The sequence below is a fragment of the Onychostoma macrolepis genome, chromosome 11 (genome assembly GCF_012432095.1).
Source record: "Onychostoma macrolepis isolate SWU-2019 chromosome 11, ASM1243209v1, whole genome shotgun sequence".
Lineage (NCBI taxonomy): Eukaryota > Metazoa > Chordata > Actinopteri > Cypriniformes > Cyprinidae > Onychostoma > Onychostoma macrolepis.
Window position 1 is genome coordinate 9,509,479 of NC_081165.1, and position 26,845 is coordinate 9,536,323.

A 26,845-nucleotide genomic window follows, 5' to 3' on the forward strand; every position below is an offset into this window, starting at 1 on the left:
CTGCAGTGAATGGGTGCCGTCAGAATGAGAGTCCAAACAGCTGATAAAAACATCACCGTAATCCACACCACTCCAGTCCATAAGTTAATATCTTGTGAAGTGAAAAACTGTGTTTTCTATTTCTGTCCTCAATCCATAATATTGCTTTCACTAGTGAAAAAGTTATTTCGTCTGAATCGGGAGAGAAATATGTACCGATCAAGCACTGTTAACAAGCCAAAACAGTGCAGAAGAGTTCTGAATCAATATGTTGTTGGATTTTGATGTGAGGAAAACAGAAGATGGACTTTTTCACTTTTTTTTTTGTTATTATGGACTATGGAATTTGGACTCATTTTCTGACGGCACCCATTCACTGCAGAGGATCTATTGAGAACCTAAATTTCTCCAAATCTGTTACTGGATGGCCTGTGCATTTTTATTTTTGTTTGAAATATTCCTTTAAGTTTAAGTTGAAGGAGGTGGAACAAAAAAGATGATGAATTACTTAGAATGCCATTACACGCAACAATCCTGATTTTAAGGAAAATACTAATGGTTGTCATTGGGAGCAGCATTAAGGACTTTAAGGTTCAAGCTGGGGCAGCAGCTCAGTGCAAAGTATTGTTTGAGAATGAACCACAGAGAATTCCTCTACACTGGCTCATCCATCATGCAGTGATATATAAGGCCTTCCAGCCTGATGCAAACCCCCTCTGCCCAGCAGTCAGGAATCTAAATTTGTATCCACATATCTTAGAGGTGATACAATTACTAAAACTATGGAGGTGCTTTCCATGTGGCCAAATATCAGATCCACAGGTGTAGGGACTGTCATGAGATCACAAATACCAAAAAATAAAAAAAAGAGGATATGGCCATAAACAGGCCTTACAGTTAATCCATCAACCTCAGCTATACCGTCTTACCAACTGAGATTTCCCAGCCACCTGCACTGCGACTGCATGCTGGTATCACTAGTTTGGACATGGTTGTTCTGCATCCATGATATAGAAGTATGGTCAGAGAGATGAGCTGCTTAGCAGACAGGACAGGCTGTCAACAGATAAGCTGAGGGTTTATGGATAGATGGGACACCCAAGACACCTGAGGGGTTCTTATTCACGCAGCGGTGACCGAAGGAGGTGGTCCATGGACGCGACACATGTATCTGAACACCATGAGCGAACTGGCGTGTCACAATAAACTAAACTGAAGGATTAGAGGAGCCACTGCTGGCTTCTCTGCACTTAAAACATACACTGAAAAAATGTGAGGTAGGATTTAACAATTTTCACTCAATTACCAAAAAATAAATAAAATAATTTTTGGGCTACAAACTGGTTTCTGTCTATATGTTGAGCGCCAAAAAGTCATGAAGCTAAACATGTTTCTTCAAAATGACTTGTCCTCCAAATGAACAAACTGCTAAATCTGCTAAACTGTTCAATAAATCAAATTTATTTTGATAACATTTTGCCAAAAAGGTCTAGTGCTGCTAAGTTCAGTGAAGATCTGACAACTGGTCTAGGAGGAGGTCAAAAAAGTGGATTTTTTTCTTTTTAATCAAATGAAAATGGCAGATAAAGTTCACAGATAATCATAAAATTAAATTGACTAAATTCTGTACACGTTTGTTTTTTCCATGGTTTGAGAATATATCTATTTTTTTGTAAAAGTAGGAAATTCAGATTTGTTTTTTATAATCTTAAAATATTTATAATTTATTTATAAACTTAAGGTACCTCAAGGAAGGTGGTAAAACAGCCGTTAAATATTTCTGCACGTTATCCAAGACCAGTATTTTCTCATTAGATTTCTTTATCGCTTTAATGTGTCAAACTTTAAGCAGTCCTGCCTCTGCGGCTATATTTACATACCACAATGTACAAGATACAGAAAGTTATATTATTCCTTATGAATTTTAACCACGGATAATAAAACGATATAGATAGATGGGACCACGTGATTTTTTTTTTCTAATCTCATTCTCCATAGCACCTTTAGCATATGTGACCCTGGACCACAAAACCAGTCTTAAGTCGCTGGGGTATATTTGCAGCAATAGCTAACAATACATTGTATGGGTCAAAATTATCCATTTTTCTTTTATGCCAAAAATCATTAGGATATTAAGTAAAGAGCATGTTCCATGAAGATATTTTGTAAATTTCTTACCATAAATGTATAAAAACTTTATTATATCATATTAGTAATATGCACAACTTTAAAGGCGATTTTCTCAATATTTTGATTTTTTTGCACCCTCAGATTCCAGATTTTCAAATAGTTGTATCTCGGCCAAATATTGTCCAATCATAACAGACCACACATCAATGGAAAGCTTATTTATTCAGCTTTCAGATGATTTATAAATCTCAATTTCGAAAAATTGACAGTTAAGACTGGTTTTGTGGTCCAGGGTCACAAATAACGTCACATTTAGAACATCTCGCCTTTTTAATGGCTTGGAACTCACTTGCTCATTTTGTGGGTTGAAGTTTCTGAGTATTGACTGATTGATTGATTTGAGTATTTTCGAGTGACAAATATTGTTATCATGGGACTACCTTCACAACTGGAAAAACTGATTGAGGAGGAGTGTACAAGAACCATGGGTTCTTCTCAAAGACACCACTAACATGGCGGAGAACCATCATCCTCATCAGCTTAATGAGGCGCCAGTTGTTGCTAGCGGCATTGATGGAGGAAATGAGGGAGAGAGAGAGAGACAGAGAGAGAGAGAGAGAGAGAGACAGAGAGAGAGACAGAGAGAGAGACAGAGAGAGAGACAGAGACAGAGAGACAGAGACAGAGACAGAGACAGAGACAGAGACAGAGACAGAGACAGAGACAGAGACAGAGACAGAGACAGAGACAGAGACAGAGACAGAGACAGAGACAGAGACAGAGACAGAGACAGAGACAGAGACAGAGACAGAGACAGAGAGAGAGAGAGAGAGAGATAAAAAAAAGAAACACTCCTGGAGGTGGCCCTCTCTCCACTTTCCTCGCCACATAACTGATAAATACGAGCTGGCTGAGGTTGAGAAATAGTATCAGGTTCAAGACGGATCATATTGGAAATTTACCGAAGGTACAATCGCATCAACATGTCCTGTTTTAACTTCAGGCTGATTCCATTCTTCTTCCATTTGAAATTTAATAATCATGGTCCCAAAACACTGCTATCATCATCACACACATCACAGAAATTAAATGAAAGGTTTTTGACCAAAGCATGATCTGAGATTAGTTTTATTGGGTATCATTACCAAACCGGTCAGTAAACTAGAGTATAGACAAATCGATTCACAGTGTTTAGAGAAGTTTTATTTTAAGATACCAAGTCAAATGTGACCCAAAATGAAGAACCAATCGAATTTGAGTATGCGATATGTTACTGATGTATTTGATTTGATATAGATTTGATATAGGAGGACGTCCCAAGGGTAAGAATAATAAATCCATGAGAATTACAAAATGTTATTATGAATTACTTTAAAAAAAGTTATATGATCTGTAAGTCATGACATGTTTTTACATTAACTCAAAAATAAGTTAAGAAACATTCAACTTTTTTTTCATAAGTTATACAAGATTCAACTCATTTTTAAGCCGGTTTAGTATCATTTAATTTGAAGCGACTTAAACACCTAGGTTGACTGTACTTAGAAATTTAAAGCATAAACTTTTTTTTTTACAGTGAAATAAGATAAAAATGTATATATAAAATGGTATTTCATACTAACTGCAATTCTTTATCTTTTAATAGGCCACATCCGCAGACTTTAAAAAAAATCAGCGAAAAGCTGGGTCATGGAGGATTCGGCTTAGTCTACGAAGGGACTTGCTGCGAGGATGGATATGAGGTTTAAATTATTATTATTATATTTTATTTTTTATTTTATTATTAATGGCTGGACTGGTATGACCTCTGTACATATGCTAAAAAAATATATTTTTTGTTTTGTTGATCAGGTGTCTGTGAAATTTTCAGCAAAGCAGCCAAGCATGCCATACATCAGAGTGGCTGCGCTGTGCTGCGTAGGCTGCACTTTCTGTATTACTGCTTCTCAGTCGCTGTTTTCAGTTTATAACATTAATATTAATCATAGACTACAAATGAGTTCTCAATAGGCATACTGTACTGATTTGTGGACCAAGTCATTATTTGGAAACCCATCTCCATCCAAGCATCATATTTCCTTTCCATTAGCTTGGTCATCCTGAATGTGGCCCCAGAGGTCCTCAGATCATAAAACATCTGGACTGGGAGGACAACAGAGACCACTACATCATGGTCATGGAGCAATCTGTGCCCTGCATGGACCTGAAAGGTTTTGTGAAGCTCCACGGAGAGCGTCTCGACGAGGGGACAGCACGAATGGTCATGCGGCAGGAAATTGAAGCTGCTAATGTTTGCATCAAGCATGGTGTCTTCCATCTGCACATCAAAATGGAGAACATGCTGGTGAACCAGGACACCATGGAGGTGAAACTGATTGACTTCGGGTGCAGTGCGCCAATTAAGAAATTTGGCTACAAGGTCTTCAGTATGTTATGAACTGGTTTGTTAATTATCTCACAGAATTGCATCCTATGTAGTCAACATGATGTGGAAATTAATCAAACAGACAAAATCTCTTTCCTCAAGGCACAAAAGCGTACTGTCCACCAGAGGTCACCGTTAATGGCAAATTCCACGCAAAGCTGATGACAGTGTGGTCTCTAGGGATCCTATTCATGATGGCATGCGGATATTATCCAGCTGACTATGACCTGGATCTGATCAGTAAGAGGAGCTGGACCAGACGTGGCCTGTCACAAGGGAAGATCTTCATGAAAGAAGGGAAATGTGTATTCTAAATCAGATAATAAAAACCTATAGCTTGAAGAAGAACAGGTGTAAAGAATAAGCTAATAAATTAAACGTCTTTCGTCTTCGATCACAGAATGCCACCAGATGATTTCTGCATGTCTGCAGTCTGATCCTATAGAAAATGCATCTCCATGACTGGTTTAAAGGGTTAGTTTACCCAAAAATGAAAATTATCCTGTTATTTACTCACACTTAGGCCATCCTAGGTGTATATGACTTTCTTCTTTCAGACGAATCCAATCGTAGTTATATTAAAAATTGTTCTGGCTCTTCTAAGCTCTACCATTGCAGTCAGCGGGTGTTTCTGTTACACAGTCCAAAACACGTTAAATAAAGTGCACGAATCCATAAAAATAAAAATGTGCCTCACATGGCTCCAGGGGATGAATAAAGGCCTCCTGTTTTTTTGTTGCTCTAAATGTAATGCATTTAGACTATTAATGCTGATTTTTTATTTATTTTTTTAAATCAGGTCATGGAGTAAGACATGAAGAACCTAAGAAAACAACCGTCACGGCCACCCTGCTGTTTTCGGTCTTCAGTCAGTAAGTCCTGGCAGCAATACTTGTGACTGGTAGTACTGCTTGCTTAGAGATGTGTAAATAATAGTTATTTGTGTAGTCTTTAAATTTATATATATTTCATAAGAAAATTAGTAAGACATTTTATAAGATGAGTGTTTAAGATAAGTGTATAAGATAGATAATTGTTTAAGATAAGTGTATAGGTATGTTTATAAGAGAGATAAGTAAATAAGTGTGTAAGAATTTAAGAAGACAACTATAAGAATTTTAGAATATTTTGTAAGAAAATATGTAATAAAGTTTATATGAAAGTTTGCCATGTTTTTTGAGGTGTCCGAGTCATATTTGAGGATATGTCAGGATATCCAACATAGAAGGCCATACCAATTTTTAACTTAATGGATCATACGGTTGTGGAGTTAGCGTTTTTCAGTTGTATTGCCCTCATTTGTAGGATTTTATGAAACTTTGTATGCATCCTCAGAATGACCTGTTGTCTATTGTGTGTCCAGTTTCGTTAAGCTTGAACATTGTGTTTAGCAGATTTAGGTCAGCTTGTAAAAATGGCCAATGATTCTCTTCATAATGCACCGCAGAAATGGATATGCATAAGATCAGCATTGAAGGAATCAGAAGAAACATTTTGATTGTAACTATGATGATTCTAGAGTTATTAGCAACCAATTAATATACAGCTTAATAGGGTCAGCTTTTGCCATGTATATAAAATAAAAATAAAATCTGGCTTGCAGAATTTCTCCTTAGTGTAGAAAAGTATGTATTCTCATACATACTGATAAAATGTATATTTTAAAAGCAGTGAACTTCCAAATGTGCCGAGATGATAAACAAAAGACATTAAAAAAAAAAAAAAAAATGGATTAATAAATATTTTTAACTTTCCATTTATTATTACAATTACAGAAACCTTTCCCGTTTCATTTAAGTATCACTGCCAAATGTACATCACATTAAGTTTCTTAAAATTGTGTAATCCAAACACATGGAAATTTCATATGCAAATCTTAAATTTAGGCCAAAATATTTTTTTGAGTGCAGTTAAAGGTGTGAGTAATAATAAACATTAAAATCATATTGTTCCTACACAGCCTAAACCTGACTATCCAAACCAAAAGGAACCAAAAAAGTAGCATTAGTTGCATTTCATGTCCCAAAAAATGACTAGGGAAAAAGAAAATGTGAGACTAAGATGTTCCCAAAGCCGATCCAACATAAAGACAGCCTGCGTGTTCTTACAGTGCAGTCGCGGTATGTATGCAAGACTCTGAGTTTAAGCTCTGCTTGTTGCCACGTTACAGATGGCCAAAGGGTGGCGGGGAGCAGGGGATGTGGGTTTTTGATTTAAGACTCTGTAATATTTCAACGTTCATAGCAGTCGCAGTCCACGGCCTAACCTTTCAACACATCCCACACTAACTGGCACATCTGAGGCTTCAACCCAGCCCTCTTCTGGCTTATCTGCGGCTTGATCTCTCGCTGTGCAGACTTAAGCTTGACAACACCATCCCTGAAAGACATGGAGTTGGGTTTGTCACCTCTACCGCTAATATTTATGGGTCTTTTGAGGCTTATGCGATTCTTGCGGCCTTCTAGGTTTAGCCTTTGGCTCTAATTGGCCCTTCAGGCATGATGAAGAGAAATGCCATCCTGCGGGAGACATCACAACACTCTCCAAGAAGAGCATGGCAGGGCAATGAAACTAACGTCAAACCTAGTGTTTTCTTTGGATGAGAATCAGCTTTGCAGCTCTCCCACTTAGGACAGGAGAGATCCAAAAGCAGTGGACAGCTTGGACAACCTGTTTAAGTCTTGCCCAGATGACAAATCACCCCTATTCTCGGATAAAAGTTTAACATTTCAAAATCATCCACCTGGAAATTGCAAGTACAAAGCATGAAGTGATGGGGAAGACCTGCATAGGATCACACCTCTGAGGATACACGTGTACAAGTCATTGAGTACAAACGCTCGCCCTCAGGAAACAGACATGTCTTAAGAAGGGAAAAAGCTTACCTTCTTTTAAGGCACAAGGCCACTAAAACCAAGGGTTAAAGTAAATAAATTGTGAAAGAATAGACCTATAAAAATTGGATTGGCACAATAGTACCTAATACACTCTCTATACATACATCCTATTTTGAGGTCCACATCAAATTAACTTTACAAGTAATTTTACATAGAAAGCATATTAATTGCAAGGAAAATGCAACATCTACTCTGACATGTACTTAAAAGTGATCATACAAAGTTTTGTTTTAAATAACTGAAAACTTCTGGCTGACAAATGGGTAAAACCTGGTGATTTGAAGGGTGGTGGCAAAGACGGGTAGAAATTTAAAATGACAATGAATTAGTTTTTGGGGGCTGCACTGAGATCCTTAAATAGAGTCTTTTAAAGCCATCTAATGATTCTTGTTCAAAATATGAACTAATACAATAAATCCTCTGTGATTTCTGTGTTAAAGCTCTATTAAATATGTATTATGATGCTTGAAAACCCCTTTTCATGACCCATGGGAAGACCAACAAAAACTGTGATATTGTACATTACAACATAGTTTTGACTTATAGTGAATTCATTATATTAAGATTATGGTAGACTAGAAAACAAGCTTGATTATGATGAAAATGTCAAAATGAAAAAAAAAATAATAATAATAAAAAAAAACTTAACAGCCCTAAAATAGACCGAAACAAACTCAAACAACACAATAAGTCTTAATTCCTCCTTTTGATTTGTGGAGTGAAACACGACCCGGGCAGCTTCTCGTGAGACTCACCCGATGACAGCAGCACAGCTGGTGATGTTTTCATAACAGTCATCATCTGCATCGGCGTTCTGGCAAAGTTGTCAGTAGGTTGAACCTGCACACTGATAATGATGCTGATAATGAGTAAAGTCATGCAGGTGGACACCCCCACCATCCAAACAAAGGAATGCCTGCCATTCCACAATTCATAATTAATGGTTTTTTGTGGCTGTTTAACACAAGTGTACACTGACAGCCATCACGTAAAACACTCAAGGAATGTTAACTCATCCACCCCAGCGTAATCTATAAATCTTGAGTAGACTGTGTGCTAAAAACAATAGATTGAGCTAAAATGGGATATTTAATGATAATTTACAGCCAGGAAGGTAAGAACATAAAATATTAAACAGATTATAAATGATTAATTAAACAGATCTTATACAGGTAAAACCTAGTAACAGAGCTGCAGCTATTTGCAGAAAACAAAAGATTTCAGTGGTCACCATATTGTGAATTTTGCATTTATCAAATTATAAAATGCTCATCAGGAGTATGTCACTGAAAATATATAAAAACTAAAATCACACAAAGTGAAAATATAAATCGAAATGGTCATTCCAAACTGCATTTAGTCATTCTGAAAAACATGAAAATCTTGCATCAAACAGGCATATTTGTATCAAACAATGGCTGTGTGAACTGCAACTGTGCAAAAATTGAAATGTTAACAAGATGTGTGAAACCAGCCTTTTGCAGTAATAAGATTGAAACGGGATAAAGTTTTACTATTTAGTCCAAATGACATCTTACCTGCTTTAACGCAGCTGTTATGAAGCACAATTAAATGGACCTAAATTATGCACTTACATTTGTGTGAAAAAAAATGACTAATGTAATATTCCCAAAATACTCACAAAGCCTTCACTGCTACAGATTACTGATAAAGAGGCTATCCTTTACCTATCTGGACATACAGCATACCCTGCTGGCAGAAATGATCACACTGACCAACAACTATTGTCCCGAGTCCAAAAACTGCTGAGGCTGGGGAAAAAGGAAAATTCATGAAGAAATTTGCTTATCAATTAAAAAACGTACACAGAACACAAATGTGTTCCTTTAAGTAAAGATTCAGTTCAGTGTTCATTTACAATGCATGCACTTCCTTAAGAAAATGATTGGAACATGATAAAGGCAATTAAGGTATAAGTTTAATATTTTTTTCTCAAAAGAATGCATATACAGTACAAAGGAGAGACTTCATACAGATCATTTGGTTTACACCAAAACAAAACAAACAAATAACTAACTAGGGAGGGGAAACAGACTGGAAATCACTAACTCTGATCCACCTGTGTTGCACTATTAAACTTGGTTCTTGGTTCTGAGAGAGGTTATCTTGCACTACCACATAAACATTCAACTGTTGCATGATTTCTTTCTTAAAAACCACAGGTGAATCAGAGAATTGCTGTGGATTCAGCCCCTAAACAAAAAGGAGTGAAATGAACCTTTGAGGAAAACAAAATGAAGATAAAACAAAGAAGAAAAAAAAAATCAATAATCACAAAGAAAAAAAAAACATTTGGTAAAATAAAAACAACTGGAGCCTACAACAACTTTTGTCAGCTTACATTATTATTAATGTTAACCTATCCGAAGGAACCTGGAGGCTTACCTACATGCATCACAAGTTCTGGAAAAACGCTTCCATGGTCCCTAGCAACGCATTAGAACACGCCACTTGTTCTGCTAACACTGTTAGAAAGTTCCCTGCTTGAGATAGACCAATTTTTTTTTTTTTTTTTTTACGAGGAGTCAAAATTATACACTGAAAGCAACTGAACCATTTACAGGACTACTGTCTTGAATGCCTATTAAATGGGAATATTGGCAAAGAATAGGGAGCTATTTCTAAGCACTTCAGGTGATGTTGTTCGAGGGTGGGAGAGGGATTACGGCAGACTCGTGAACACATCTCCAAATATAATAATTATTTTATTTCTTGGGCTAGTGATGTTTCGGATCAGGTCAGAGAGATTCGGTTGCCATTTTGAACACCGTACGATGTTTGCACAGCACAATGGAGAGAAATACAACCTGAACCTACTTAAGACTTTAGCGACTTGAGTGCCTGTGCAACACTACTACTGTATGTTACATTAACCCACTTAAATGTCAAAACACGGCTGGCAAACCAAGGCAGCATCTCTAATAAATCTCACCATGAAGTACAGAAGTAAGACCCCTGGAATCAAAACTAGAAAAGGCCCTCTAGGTTTTTATATTAATGGGCATGTGGGTCGTGTGTGGGTTTTTTTTGTTGTGTGTGTATGTGCATGTGTATGGTGGGTACTCTTTATATCTTTATTGCAGAGCAAATATTGAAACTCACTTCTTTTACACATTGCTTTTTAGAGTGTAAAGCTGTGGACCAGCCTTAGCAGAGCAAAGAAGGGAGGGGGAGAGATGTGTAACAGGGCGCTCATAGCAGCACACATTTACGCTTCTTCTTGGGCTCTGGGGGCTCCAGGGCTGCCAAAATCGCCTCATCAAATACGTTCTTTAGGCCTTTCTGTGAACACAAAGCAAGGGAGAGATGGACACTCAACATGGGTCAACACACAGAAAAGAAAATCAATGGGTGGGTTGGGAAAAAAAATTATAAAAATAAATCACTTCTGCCAGATGCAATATGATTCAATGATTTTGGAAGTGCAAAATATAATAACAGCATCGTAAAAATAATGGATAAGCAGCATAAACTAAATTTAAATGTGTAGGAAATGCCTATAACAAAAATTAATATTTACAGTGAACCAAGCAACTAAGAACGGCAATTGGGAAAAAGTCAAAAAAGGAAAACATTCAATTGGGATTTAAAAAATGCAAAATATATTTTCAAACTGTGCAAAAGAGTGTTGTACTCCTACTAGTATCTTAAAGCAAGGAGGATAGTCCACCCTAAACTGGAAGATACTTGAAAACTTGGAAGATATTCTGAAGAATGTTGGTAACCAGTTTCAGTTCCCATCGATTTCCATTTTAATTAATGCTTTACATATAATGGAAGTCAATGGGAAATGAAACTGGTTACCAACACTCTTCAAAATATATTCTGTGTTCTGCAGAAAAATTAAAGTCATACAGGTTTGGAATGACACTAGGGTAAGTAAATGACAATTTTTATTTTTGGGTGGACTAGCCATCTGGGATGTGTCAAATTTTATTAATGACCAATTCTGCAGACATATTCCATGTGGGCCCATTAATGACCTAAAAATAAAAATTTCAGATGGTTGGCCAATTTCATAAAATGTAAACAATTTTTAATACTTCCTCTGCAACTATTGAGTAAAACCCAGTCAACTGAAAAACCAACTGAATTAGCCATGCTGTGCAGTCATTCTGACACAACACAAGGTTGTCAAACAAGAAAGTGGAAGTGCAAGCAAACACAGGCTCAGAGACTGGAGGGTTGGTGAGGTGAAGGGCTGGTCAAACAGAAACTCAGGCCTCTGGGTGAAATAACAAACATTCACAGGGACAAATGATCTGCAAGAGAATGCAACCTGCAATGTGGAATTGCTACAAGACTGCCCTCATCTGGGCGAACTGAGCAAGAACAACACTTTCATGAGAATTTCACATTATTTTTGTTTGTTGACAAAACACCTCAAGTGACAGCTAAAGCAAGAGAGAACATGTACAATACACTTTTCTGTGCACATGCCCAGATTAGAGCCAAGGAGGAACTGCTGGGCACTTGGAAGCAATAAGTATGACATTGTTCGAGAAAACTGTCCTCAGAAGAGTAGTCTGAGAAGTTATTGTCCAGTCGAGCTCTGTTAGCATGTCTCAAATGAATTCTGTGACAAGGCCCCACTGTGTGAACCATAGTGAAAAGGATTTATTCACAAACAACTGGTGGAAGGTAGATGTGGATTACGCTTTGTGCAATAAGACACTGGGTAATGTATAACATTCTTGTTTTAGTGTTGGCAAAGTTGATCGTGGCCATTTAAAAAAAGAAAACAACTCTTTAAAACACATTTACTCTTTAAACAGCATTTTGCATTAATTGATGAGAGAGACGCATTAAGTAATGGCAATTGCAGCTGTCCTTTATTAATGGCACAAATCAGTTCACAGGATTATATTAAGCCATTTAAACTCTCAAGACGCTGTAAGGATAAGAATGGCACCAAATTGCAAATTGTAGCCATACGTTAAGTTTAGAATTAACTTTATATGATACAATTGTTGCAGTACAAAATAAATACACTGACATATAATGATTCTTGCAAATAAACTGAGCAGCAAAGTAATTAACTATTTTACCTTTGTCTTCTCTTAACACTAACAATGAAATAAAGACTATGAACCTTCATGTCTAAAGCAACATATCAGTACTTAAAGCAAAAAACTATATACTCAACCCTTCATTGTAAACTTCCACATTTTTTTTTTTTCCAAAACCAAAGTGCAAATAATGATAATAATAATAATAAAAATCTGTAGAAAGGAGACAAATGTCACTCCCAATAGATGGGTCTAACGTTAGCAGTCTCCAAAGCCAACAAAAAAGTAGAAAAAAAGAAAATAGCAAAAGCAAATCCTTTAGTATTTGTGAAACAAGATACATATTCATGACGTCACTTAAGAGATTGGGAAACTTGTCATTTCTGTGGAGCAAGAGGTAACTAAAGGAAGCAGCAAACATCTGGGGAAGAGTGAGGCGTTAGAAAGAGAGAGGTTTAAAATATACAGCACTTCCGTTTTCGCTGCGTTTCAGGAGGTTCGAGGGCAGCTAGGATAGCTTCATCAAATACATTCTTCAGACCTCGCTATGAACACAGAAGGGAAGGGAAACAGAATAAAGCACCAATGTTAGCAGTTACAGAAAACAGATGAGAAAGAGAGAGAAGAGGTGAGATAAAGAGAGGAACTAGCAAATTTCAACAGAGAAAAGCAGCTAGTGAGGAAGAGAAGAGCTTGTTGCACAGAAAGAACCACTAAGTAGTAATTCTACAGGTGCAGATGCCACACAGGCCAATGGATGATTCTATCAAATTATGAAAATGGATAAATTAGTGCGGCAGGCTTAAAAAAAATAAATAAATAAATAAAAAAGTGCCAAGCAAAAAAAAAAAAAAAGGAAATCATAATAGCTGCTTTAAAATACATTCTTGGTCTTATTGTGAAAGAATCACCTATGCAGTTGCATAACAAATTATATTTTAGCAAGCATCAAGAAGAATTGCTGGTCAATGACAGATCAACCTCTGATGACAAACCAAAGATAATTTTTAAAAACATAAAAATTCAAACAAGTCACCAAGTCTCTGAGCCTCTGACCAAATGCTATGAAGCTTCCACTTTCTTGTTAATGTAAACGGTACATAAAATGAAATAAATATATAAATAAATAAATAAATACAAAACACACCTGAAAGACTTTGTTTCAAAAATCAAATGTCAAATATTAATCCTATATCATCAGGACACTTCTTCTAACCACTGAGAATGACTTCAATCTGACAACAATCTTACCGAGGATATTTTGGCATGTTAAATGACCAACTAAAGAGGCAGTTTCTGTTTATTAAGTAGATGATATACATTCATGAACATATCATTACAATTGTGTGCTGTGCGTGAGACCTCACTCACCTGCGTCAGAGCGGAGCACTCCACATATTTGACAGCCTTCAGATCACGGGCCAGCTTCTCTGCTGTCTCCGGAGTGATGGGTTTCTGTTTGTTCTTGGCAAGCTTCTCGATGGTAGAAGGATCATCTCTCAGATCAATCTGCGTCCCCACCAGCAGGAAGGGGGTCTTTGGACAGTGGTGGGTGATCTCAGGTACCCACTGTAGGACAAAGGCCAAAGGATCAGACCCTTTTTTCCAATCAACCTGTGTAATTGTTCTATAACTAGTAAAAACTAGTAGCCAATATGACCAGACTGAAAACTTACTAACAAAATCGCTGATCAGTGTTTCCCATTAATTACCTATACTATGATGGCCCGCCACAGTTTCAAAATAAAGCGAAAACATTTTTACACTTCTCATAACAATGTCTTCGACGTTGTGTTTTGCGCTACTGCTTTGGCAAAGCATGGCAAACAAACTAAAATCAAAAGCATGATATGGCTTATCAAATCACAAAATCCTGCAATTTAAATAAGAATATAGTCTGTTGTGCAGCATGTTTCAAAAAGAACACCACACTTTGCTCAAGTGATTAGCTTGTGAATCATTTAGAAATGCAACAGATACACATTGTTTTCACATTCGCATAATTTCCAACATTTTCATGGACAGGTGATTACAGTATTTCACAAGATTTGTAATGTGACGCATAAGTAAACCTTCCGCCAAAATAACAGCTCAATGGTTTAACTCTTGTATAGTAATTTTCCTTAAAGTAATACTATAAAGCATTTTTTCATTTACATTTATTTTAGAGTGAAACTGCATTACAATAGTAATATATTACGGTCTTAAAAACAGTACAATTACTACCATTAGTACTTGTCTTCTATTACTACCGGTAGAATGAAGCATCTGATAGCAGGATTTTAAATCAATGGGATTTAACTCATCATTTTGTTTGTACTTCTCGCGCAGCGCAATGAAGAGATCATCACCGTAGTACAATGAAGCTCTTTACTGCAGCATAACTCAACCAAATGCATCTTATACGAGATAAATAATACACAATATATATGAACCAGCTGAAATGTTTTGAAATCACTTGTACTCTACCTAGTTTCACTCTGCCTGTATCAATTTGAGTCTTATTAAAGATTTAAATCCCTGCCGCAAAGATGCTCCTCTGTCATTCACAGATTATAGAAAGTGAAACTTAAATCTATAGGGGTGGTTGGATTTATTCACGCACGTTAAAATATTTATTCAAAGCTTCTTTCTTTTCAGATTCTTTTTTGCAGCATTTTCTTAATAGGCTGTATATTAACTTATTGTGAGAAAACCGACAGTTCTATGTGAAATCAGATATTTGAGCACCCCCATATAGCCAAAATGGCATGATCATAACACCCTGCAAATATTCGACTGAGTCGAATCAGGCTCCTCCTATCGAAGCATCGAATTGTCAACTATTCGGGGTCACCCCTAATAACTACTAATAATAATTTAAAAGTAAAATAATAATTATATTCTAATTGTCTGGCTTTCTACAACACCAATGTGAATATAACAGACTGAGACACTACCACAACAAAAAAGAGATTGGAGTCCACCTTAAAGTCCAGGTACAAGACTTTGTACTCTGTTCAATTTGGACACTGAAAATGGGTTGGAGCTTTAAAATCTCAAAGTGCACCAGATTAATGCATTTAACTTCAAAATGTTGTATGTCCCTGGATCCCTTTAGAACAGGGATAGGCAAATTCGGTCCTGGAGGGCCGGTGTCTTGCAGAGTTTAGCTCAACCCTAATCAAACACACCTGAAGAAGCTAATCAAGGTGTTCAAGATCACTAGAAAGTTACAGGCAGGTGTGTTTGATTAGGGTTGGAGCTAAACTCTGCAGGACACCGGCCCTCCAGGACCGAAGTTACCTCTCCCTGCTCTAGAAGGATCAAGGTCCACCCCAATAGTTTCACCAAATCTTGTGGGGAAACACTGCAGGTGATCATTTTGGACTACAGGCAGAGACAAACACAGGGATTAAAGCAAAAAAAAATCTTTTGACTGAAAATTTTTCCTAAGCCAAACCCTGATCCACAGCCATACCCGTCACACACCCAGTTTAAGAGCTGTGTTTTTCTTCTTGTAATTAGTAGCGCTTGTCCTCCTAATTTAAAAAACATTTAGGAGCACCTTCTAATCAATAATAATAAATTCTGATCAAAAATTAGCCTTCTTAATACGAGGTGACATTTGACAAAGTGATTTACAGGGGAATTTTCTTTTTACTTTTGTAAATGCATTTTTCTAATTTTATTAAATGTATGCAGTGTTTCCTCTAGGATTTTTTCCAGCTGTGGTGGCAGGACTATTTCCCATGGACCACACCCCCTCCCCACCCAAGAATCACCTGCACTCAGAATCAAATTTATATTAACTAAAAAAAAAGAAGTATGTCTTTGAATAATTTAGTAAATAATAAAATAAGAACATATAAATTAATGACAATCAATAGCACAAACAAAAAACAACAACAAGATACAAATTAAATTATCAGTACTTCAATTTTTTCAGTTAGGTCTAAATATAATATATTCAACTGTAAAAAAAAAGGGCATTTTCTTTTTTGCAATGGCATCATTTTCATGTCAAATTCAAAAAAATGTTTATAAGCTTTTTAAAATGTCTATTTAAAAAAAAATTATTAATAAGAAGTAGAATAATACAAATAAGTTACCAATTATATGAAATTAGTATTAATAAGAAATTAATTTGTACTACAGAGGTGGTACAGAAGAACACAAAAGTGGCTTGTAGGTACATTTTCAGACGTTTAATGAGGCTCAGAGGTGGCATGAGTGCAATTAAATTCATAAATTAATGGGGAGATTAATGTTTTAAATATACAATTTTGAATACAGAACTATTAAATGATTTAAATAACTGAAATTATACAGTAACCCCTGTGTTTGCTTTTAGAGATGTGCAGCGGCTCAGCTGTTACTTTATTTAGAACTATTTTCATTGATGATATAGAGCAAAAATGCAGTACTTGTTTATTGATCTGTTGTATTAAATCAATATCACATTTGCAAACTCCCTTAATAATTATTAAAAGCTGTCACTCTCCTTATCGCGATCTGTGCACAGATGAGAGCGCGCGAGTGAGTGACTCAAAAGCACGCGCAAATGTGATACATTCCGTCGGAACCTGCGGGAATCTGTAGAATGATTATTACCGGTAATAGCCGCAATCCCGCACCGAATTCTGCTCTGTTCTCTGATAATAACTCGACTGTGAATGATGCGAGCGGCGTTACTATGTTGTCAGTGAGACGCTACAGCCGTGGAGGGGATGATTTTTGGTGTGCCGGCAGAACAACAACAACGCGCTACATGTTTCTTTTCCCCTCATTTATCCCTAATAACTAATGGAGTGAACACGGAGCAGTTTTTCCGTGAGCGGGAACACAAAACCCGGAGTGGATGCACAGCGGAGTGAATACAGAATGCTTCGAGCGGAGAGAGGAACGTGCTTTCACTCCAATCCAGGCTTTGATCACATCCCCCTCAGCAGGTTGAATACACCTCGTCTTTCCCTAATTTAAGACCCATTCAAGCTAAAATTAAGAAATGCATTACACTATTTGAGAAATGTAAGCCTATTTACGGCCTTAAAATTATGAAAAGTACATTTAAGACATTAAAAACAGGCGGGAGCCCTGCAAATGATGCAAATCCGTCGTAGACTCGCTGCAATTAACATAAATCCGTCGTAGAGACGGAGAACTTTAATCCCTGCAAACAGCATGTCACATCAAAAATAGAGGCCAGCGAAATGCATTGTCCTGGGACGTTCAAATGATTCAAGCTCACCTTTTCTTTGACGTTTTCAAACGAAGAAGGTGAAACAACTGAGAAACAGACTAAGAAGACATCTGTCTGAGGGTAGCTCAGGGGTCGTAATCTATCGTAATCTTCCTGACCTGCAAAGAGATGGAAATGAAAGGATAAATTAAAACCAAGAGTGCATTTGCAATCCTGAGTAGCCAAATGGACGTAATTCAGTCATGCTGCCCATGGTGCATTTGAACACATGCAGAGCAAAAAACTCTGGTCCCACAATCCTCCAGAAAAAGCAGTTTCAAGCTCAACCACCCTCCACAGGAATGTGTAGAATGCTCCAAAGCTCCTGAGGTCTAATTTCTATAACAATGATCATCATGAATGTTTTTTTCCCCATCAGACTATGAGCTCCATCACAGACACTCTAAAAGCCCGAGAAATTCCTACTATCAAACAGGTTTTATTAAAGCTTAATGATGATGCACGTTAATTAATAAGCTATAAATGAAAGTGAAGAGTTTAAACTAAGTAATTTGTACTGTACCTGCAGTGTCAAACAGCCCAAGGGTGTACGGCTCACCACCAATCATAACCGTAACTGCATAGTTATCAAAGACCTGTAAGCAGAGCAAAGAAAGGGTCCTTTGTACATTCAGGAAACATTTTTGTTTGTTTTCATACAATAAAAGGATTACAGCCACTGAAATCCAGCAGGAAAAAAAAAATAAACATGACAGGTCAAGACATGAGACTTCAATAATACAATGGAACATGAAAGGAACCGGAAAACGATACTCACCGTTGGTACATATTCGGAGGGGAATTTATTAGTTGTATAGGAGATTAATAGACAGGTTTTACCCACTGCACCATCACCAACAACGACGCACTTGATCGTCTGCATAGCTGTGCTTTTACAAATCCACTGTTCTCATTCAAGATCTGCAATGAAAGACAAAAGCATTCACATGAGACACTTTATTCAGTAATAGCTGGCTCACCACTAATGTGTCAGTCTCAAGTTTAGAAGGTGTAAAGAGAGACACTTAAGCACATGAGTATTACACAACATTTCTATGCCCACTGCTATCACATGTGCAGAGTAAAATACAGATAGAACCACAGAAACAGCCAAAATATGTTTAGCAAATCTTTATTGCATTCTTTAACATACAGGTGCTGGTCATATAATTAGAATATCATCAAAAAGTTTATTTATTTCACCAATTCCATTCAAAAAGTGAAACTTGTATATTATATTCATTCATTACACACAGACTGATATATTTCAAATGTTTATTTCTTTTAATTTTGATGATTAGAGCTTACAGCTCATGAAAGTCAAAAATCAGTATCTCAAAATATTAGAATATTTACATTTGAGTTTGAATAAATGACCATCCCTACAGTATAAAAGCTGGGTATCTCTTGTTCTTTGAAACCACAATAATGGGAAGACTGCTGACATGGCAATGATCCAGAAGACGAACATTGACACCCTCCACAAAGAGGGTAAGTCACAGAAGGTCATTACTGAAAGGTGTGGCTGTTTACAGAGTGCTGTATCAAAGCATATTAAATGCAAAGTTGACTGGAAGGAAGAATTTGGGTAGGAAAAGGTGCACAAGCAACAGGGATGACCGCAAGCTTGAGAATACAGTCAAGCAAAGCCGATTCAAACACTTGGGAGAGCTTCACAAGGAGAGAACTGAAGCTGGAGTCAGTGCATCAAGAGTCACCACGCTCAGACGTCTTCAGGAAAAGGGCTACCAAGCCACTTCTGAACCAGAGACAATGTCAGAAGCATCTTAACTGGCTGTGGAGAAAAAGAACTGGACTGTTGCTCAGTGGTCCAAAGTCCTCTTTTCAGATGAAAGTAAATTTTACATTTCATTTGGAAATCAAGGTCCCAGAGTCTGAAGGAAGAGTGGAGAGGCACAGAATCCATGTTGCTTGAAGTCCAGTGTGAAGTTTCCACAGTCAGTGATGATTTGGGCTGCCATGTCATCTGCTGGTGTTGGTCCACTGTGTTTTCTGATGTCCACAGTCAACGCAGCCATCTACCAGGAAATTTTAGAGCACTTCATGCTTCCTTCTGTTGACAAGCTTTATGGAGATGCTGATTTCATTTTCCAGCAGGACTTGGCACCTGCCCACACTGCCAAAGGTACCAAAAGCTGGTTCAATGACCATAGTGTTACTGTGCTTGATTGGCCAGCAAACTCGCTGACCTGAACCCCATAGAGAATCTATGGGGTATTGTCAAGAGGAAGATGAGAGACACCAGACCCAACAATGCAGATGAGCTGAAGGCCACTATCAGAGCAACCTGGGCTCTCATAACACCTGAGCAGTGCCACAGACTGATCGACTCCATGCCACGCCGCATTGCTGCAGTAATTCAGGCAAAGGAGCCTCAACTAAGTATTGAGTGCTGTACATGCTCATACTTTTCAGTTGGCCAAGATTTCTAAAAATCCTTTCTTTGTATTGGTCTTAAGTAATATTCTAATATTTTGAGATACTGATTTTTGACTTTCATGAGCTGTAAGCTCTAATCATCAAAATTAAAAGAAATAAACATTTGAAATATATCAGTCTGTGTGTAATGAATGAATATAATATACAAGTTTCACTTTTTGAATGGAATTAGTGAAATAAATCAACTTTTTGATGATATTCTAATTATATGACCAGCACCTGTATATGGAGAGGGAGAGCAGAAAGAGTAAAGGAGGAAATGGGATCATTCGTGATAGCAATATTCAAAGAGGGAACTGTATTTAGCAGGGCTAAATTCTCCTTTACTGTATGATCTGAACTGACCATATGATTTAAATCAGTGTTTCCTGTACCACAAAACAAATATACAGCACAAACAGTGTTGAAAGATTCACGATAAAATGGCTTTGAACGAACTGCTAGTTACAAGTTATTCACTAAATCCTTCAAACTGGTTACTAAGCTAACACCAGACTCACTTACTGTTGTTCTTACTCAAAATGCAACAGCAGTTTATGTAACAGAACTATATTTTAATTAAAAATACTTTTTTCAAAGCAGTGTAGAAATACTTTATGATCAGTAACCACATCTAAATTTGTCAGCATAATACCAAAACAGATTTTAAGACCGAATCTCTCTGAATGAAGTCTCTCACGCTGCTTTTCCAGTGTTAGAAACTAAATGTGCTCTTGGTCTGCAAGCATAAAACACCCACATTAGAAACTGTAACAAACCTAGCTGCTATCAACACAAAATGTGCAAAATTAATCAGTCCCCATTAACTGCTGCAGAAGCGAGAATAAGACATTCAAATCAATTTCACACCCTTCAATGTCTCACAGATAGTTACATTTGTGCAGTAATAAATGTCCTTTAATTAATCTGGCATGAGATTGGCTCATATTATATGCATCCAACAAATGGTATGTGCAATGACTGAGCAATAGTTTCATTTAAATGCATTATGGCTTTTCTATTACTCACCTACCCCGAGCTGATGGAAACAACTGAAGCCTGAAACTCCTCAGATTTATGCGAAATGCATACTACTAGACTGAAAATTAGGGCTGTGCAATTAATCGAAATTCAGTTTCGATTTCCACCTCCAACGATTATGAAAATACAGTAGTCGAGATAAAACGTTTTGCACCCCGTTCCGCCCCCTTTCCAGCGGTGCACTTTCGTTCCTCCATAAAAGCCCAATTTCACGTGCAAATCAGTAAAATCGTGTAACGAGACTTTTTCAAAATGTGAAGTGCTTGATTTAAAAGCATGAAAGAGAACTTGCGCACTTCCTCGGGAAGATTACTGTGTAACTTATGCGCTCAGAGATGGAAAAGGACACGGACATGTGAAGTAATCTTTTAGCGCCTAAACGGTCAAATGCACACAAAAATGTGTCAAAATGCGACGCTTAGTGATTATTCATGTAAACCCTCATCGGTTATGTAATAAATGAACGTAAAGTGTTGAGAATAAAAATACATGTGTAACAGTAAATTGGATCTGCGCGGCTCTTAAAGTGACAGCGGGCTATATTCCTGCTGCGACTGTGTGCTTTATATTAATCAAACAACAAGACAAATCCAAAAATCACTCGCTGCTCTTGACTAAAGGACTTTTGTAACTTTAATAAGAAACAAAAGGAAGTTTAATTCTTACAGTGAAGACTATGTTGTTATTCAAATTCTCTAGTAGGCTGTTAACTGAATAGCTAAACTTGCATTAAAAAAAAAAAAACTTAAAGTGCAGTTTGTTTCATTTTTATTCTATTGTTCTTTTTTATTACTGGCAGTTTAATTATTTTCAATAATTTTGAGGACCTCTGTTTTTTTTAACTAATATTAGTTACTCTGGTATTCTGCTGTGATATTGAGAATTTTGTCATTTCGCTGGTCTCTAAAATGTAGATGTCATAGCAACCTTATTTACAGAAAATATATATACACATCACCATCTAAATAAATCTTTCATATAAAGTTTTGATCATATGGCCCACTAATAATAGTTTTTAATAATCGTGATTACAATATTGACCAAAATAATCGTGATTATGATTTTTGTCATAATCGAGCAGCCCTACTGAAAATCACACACATTTAAAAGGTTAACAGTGTTTTGTCTTCTATTGCGTTCTGATTGCAGACTAGGTGCATCAATTACAAGATAATTCTCCACTCAGACTGTTACAATACCAACAATATATCATTAAGGCCATTGCACACGGAGTCCGAAATTTTTGTCCGAAAATGTCGCACGTTTAAAAAATAAATACCACCTCATGTTGTATCAATCACGTTTACACACTGCCTCCGAAACTTTCTTCCGTCATGAAAAAATTCAGATCAGGTTTGATTTTCTGCATTTTCGCACCCACAGCATGCATTTTGATAGGAAATACGAAAAAACGCACACGAGAACACTAACACAGATCGGCAGAGTTCACTCTTTTTAACATGGATGATGCGCTTGCTGTCATTTTTACACACACTTTTTGGAAAAAAGCCAAACAATTGTAAGCGAGACTTGTGGGGATGTGGGGAACAATTCAGTGCTTTTTTAGACTGACAGCCAATTTGAGTTTAAAATCTGTTAGGTAATCTGAAGTACACATACTAAAAGAGCATCAGCAAAAGACGCACAATGTGATTTGACACAGCCTCATCTTTGAAGTGATACTCCAAACTTTACATAATGTGATTTAACACTCATATTTTGCTCATGCAAAACTACACTAAAGACAACCTCAAGTGCTCAACTATTCATATTCTCTCATAACTCAGTCTCTGACATGAAAGTGTGAAAGTTTGACCGTGTTAAGATCTCAAATGTTTCCTAGAATAATTAACCATAAAAAATGACTACAATATCACACATGCACAATTCTGCACATTGTGCACCCAGTAGTTGATTAACAGAAAATGTAACCCATCTAAGGTCTAAAATATTAAGTTGTCTTTTTGTTCAATTTTTTTATTTGTATTTATTTTATTTTTTGCAATGGTCATACAGTGGAAATTAAGATGTGCAAATTTGTGAATGCGCCACCAATGGCATCTTCACTAAAATTTGAGAATATAAACTTGACAATAAAATTTGTAATGTATAAAAAAACAAAAACACTTATATAACCATGTAAACAAAATTATTAAATTGTATGCATCTAATTGACAAATTGGCCTCTAAAGCAAAAATAAAATTGGACAAAAGTCAGTTATACAAGCTAGTACAACACAATCTGCAATTACGTTAATGTGAATATTAGATGAACACTGTAAAGAGTGAATATAAATGCAATAAAATTACATCACAACCAATAGCAAACACAAAGAATGAAGGAAAAGCAAGCGCTATTTAATTTCTGATACAGTTCACATTTAAAACATTCAAAATTGCCCCCCTCTGACGGCCCCTCCTCTGTTCTGATTGTGGGTCACTGCGGCTTTAAACTCAAGCATAACGTCACCAGTTTCTGCACATCGTACAGCGGGTCAGTATGCTAAACCACTATCCACACCACACAGACCCCAAGCGTGTGGAGAGGACACACGGGGGCAGAAATAACAGTAGAGCAGCAGCCTCTTCCTCTGGTGTGCGGAGGGGAAGCAGGGCACCGAAGCGCGAGACTGAGAGAACCATTTCCTGCTGTTTGCGCCGCGCCTGAGTAGCAGCTAAGCCTCTGCAGAGCTATGCAGCAGTAAGCGGGTGAGCCTTCAAGCTCACAGATGGTCAGGACGAGGAGATGGAAGCCCATCCCGGCTGTTTCCTTCCCCTCGCACACTGCAATCTGCGGATGCAAGGCCTGACCTCATTCTACAGTCAGTGAAAAACCCACAAACAAAAAGTGGTGTACTGGAAATAACTGTATTAAGGCCAAACTTCAGTTTCCTTCAAGCTCTAGACTGTTTAAAGCAATATAATCCTGATTCATGTGCAAACCTAGACAGTAAATCCGTGCTCTTTAAAACCAGGGTACATTTGGACAAGCCTATTTGAATCAGTCCCACCTCTAATTCCTCTTTTCCCCCAAATCCACCCTAATTTTTGGGGTGGAAAACATATGACTATGCACCATCAGCCATTTATATGATGATACACACATAAAATTAATAAAATCACTGCAGGCATATGGGATTGAATGACCAGTACTGCTTGTTATAGACAGTTACATTTACACAGTAATAATTTCATTTAATTAGTCTGACATGTATGAAAGCCTGTTTTCACCATGGAATTAAAAAAAAAAAAAAAAAAAAAAAAAGGTAATTGCAACTTTTTAATCTCACAATTTGGACTTTGTTTCTCGCAATTCTGATATGAACACAGAACCGCAAAATATAAACATTTTCCCGCTCAATTCCGAGTTTACATCTCGCAATTCTGACTTTTTGCTCAGAATTCTAAGTTTGTATTTTGCAATTCCGAGTTCTCCTCCTCAGAATTTCAACAAAAAAGTCAGAACTTAGATTAAAAAAAAAAAAAGAGAGAAATGGGTTTCCATAGACATGATGGGTGATAAGCTTATATTATATGTATACATTATGCATGAACAGCGTGATAAAACACGTGATAAAAATGGAATCATTTTATTTCAGCATCTGACAATATAGTAAACAAGAGTTTTGCAATAGAAATGAACTATAACTATTTTTTTGTTAGCAACATTAATAATGTAAATGTGAGCCAACCTGTTTTGCAATCCTGTCTAATTCTAGCTACACATTTCGCACTTGAGAACGAACAGCTGTTATGTAAAAACATAAGTAATGATCCACCCTACATATTAAATACATTACTTTAAAAGCTGTTGCTGGTTGCTATTCTTTAGAGACCCACCAAATTGTGCTACTTATCAGTAGAACATTAATAAACCTTTACAGTAAGAATTAGTGTAAAAAATAATTTGAATATTGCCTATTTCTACTATAAAACACAAAGATAGATTAGTTCTAGCTGTATTCGTCCATTCTTCTCATGCAAGTCCTGCCTTCTTCCTGTGATAGTTTAACGATTCATTTGTGGCAGGAAAAGCATTTCCTCAATGACCAGAAGTAAGAGAGAACTTGTTGCAAAATACATAATGATGCAAGTAAAAATTATGCTGCCTCCTCCTCTACCAAACAAACTCATCTGAGACTGAGAGGAAGTAATGCTTTGGTACTTCATTCACTGGTACATCATTCAGTCTACAAGAAATCAAACAAAAGCAGTACCTTGGATGCAAACATCCATTAGTATTGCTTTTCTTTTAATTTTCACAACAAACAACCTGCAGACAAGTCAATAACAGTGCTAAAAAAAGACACGGACTATAGAAATAATGCATGTGTTAGAGAGAGACAGAGACATCCCTGACACAAATCAACAATCAACAGGAAACAATGGTCAACTAGTACCTTCCAACCCAATAGAACCACTTAAATTATTTATGAAATTAGTTCAATAACATGAACCTTTATACATATAGGGTCATGATACTGCACTGATCTCACATACATATATATATATATATATATAGTTGAGATCAATAACAGGCCTGCCAGTGTCATCGATACTAAACAATACAAACTCAGATTCAATGACACGTTATATAATATATATATATATATATATATATATATATATATATATATATATATATATATATATATATATATATATATATATATATATATATGTATGAAGCATTTCTGAATTTCCAATCATGCTATACCACTAAAGGCCACCAAAACAACATTTTTAATAAGCATTAACTGCACAATCCCTTTATAGCAATCACAATAATTCAATCTGCATTTAAAACAAATTAGCTACAATGTGCTAACATGAAAATATAAATAAATGATGACAGTTATCCGTCGTCAACAGGCGACTGCAAAGGATGACATATTGAAAGCCAGAAATGGCTTTTTATTTAACACCGACAAAAATGTAATTATTTATTGTATTAACACAGACCTTACATATATGTGATACAATAACAAGATAATAATTGTAAAAGCGCTTATGGTAAAATCTGACCGGTTCTCCTCAGCTTCAGCTAGCCGCCTGTGCTAACTGCCGTCCGGTGCCATTTAACACGTTTAACTCGTTAAATACCCATTCAAAATAAATATATTCATACAGTACACATTCATAACTCGATGTTGCACCAAGTCAACCGCTGATATTGATTATAAGAAGGAATATCTAGTTGATATTTAGAGCGTCATTGGCACTCACCGTATCCTTTCTGTTTGTTTCTCTGCGCCGGGCGTTGGCAGGTCCGCGCGCTCGGGGTTTCCAGAACTGAAGAGCAGGGGCGCGAGCGACGCTGCGTCACTCCATCACACTTCATTAGAGCGAGAACTTCAAGGAGTTTTGCAAAATGCAAAGCTAACACAATATATGCAAAGTTTTATCTTTTCATTTTGATATGTACAGTAAACCACTTACATACATCGTAAAATTTCATTAACAAGGAGGGAGAAAAGATAAATCAGGATTTTGTGAAATCAAAAAAAAAAAAAAAGAAAAAGAAAGAAAGTAATTTGCCATTTACAAGTTAATTAATTAGTTTTACACAAACTGTGATAATCATGTAAATCAAATATTAATATTTTTAATAAATTAGGATTGATATGTGAAATGATGTCTTAAAATATTTCCCTTTTAATATGTTTAATACTTAACATACTTA

General features: G+C 36.6%; 1 protein-coding gene and 1 pseudogene across 2 annotated transcripts; one reads left to right on the forward strand and one right to left on the reverse strand.

Annotated features, from left to right (window-relative positions):
* The first annotated feature begins 3,993 nt into the window (after nt 1–3,993).
* Nucleotides 3,994–7,103, forward strand: LOC131549923 (serine/threonine-protein kinase pim-2-like; annotated as a pseudogene).
* A 2,245-nt stretch (nt 7,104–9,348) lies between these two features.
* cdc42 (cell division cycle 42) lies at nt 9,349–26,522 on the reverse strand. 2 transcript variants are annotated; one of them, XM_058791309.1, is made up of 6 exons: nt 26,389–26,522; nt 18,461–18,603; nt 18,206–18,278; nt 17,692–17,801; nt 13,833–14,030; nt 9,349–10,734 (listed from the first exon to the last, which is right to left on the reverse strand). In XM_058791309.1, the coding sequence occupies exons 2-6, from the start codon at nt 18,563–18,565 to the stop codon at nt 10,645–10,647; spliced, it is 576 nt and encodes a 191-aa protein (XP_058647292.1). In that variant the 5' UTR covers nt 18,566–18,603; nt 26,389–26,522; the 3' UTR covers nt 9,349–10,644. The 2 variants fall into 2 exon arrangements, with proteins under 2 accessions (XP_058647292.1, XP_058647293.1); XM_058791310.1 differs by lacking the exon at nt 9,349–10,734 and adding an exon at nt 12,263–13,006.
* Between the last annotated feature and the right edge of the window lie 323 nt (nt 26,523–26,845).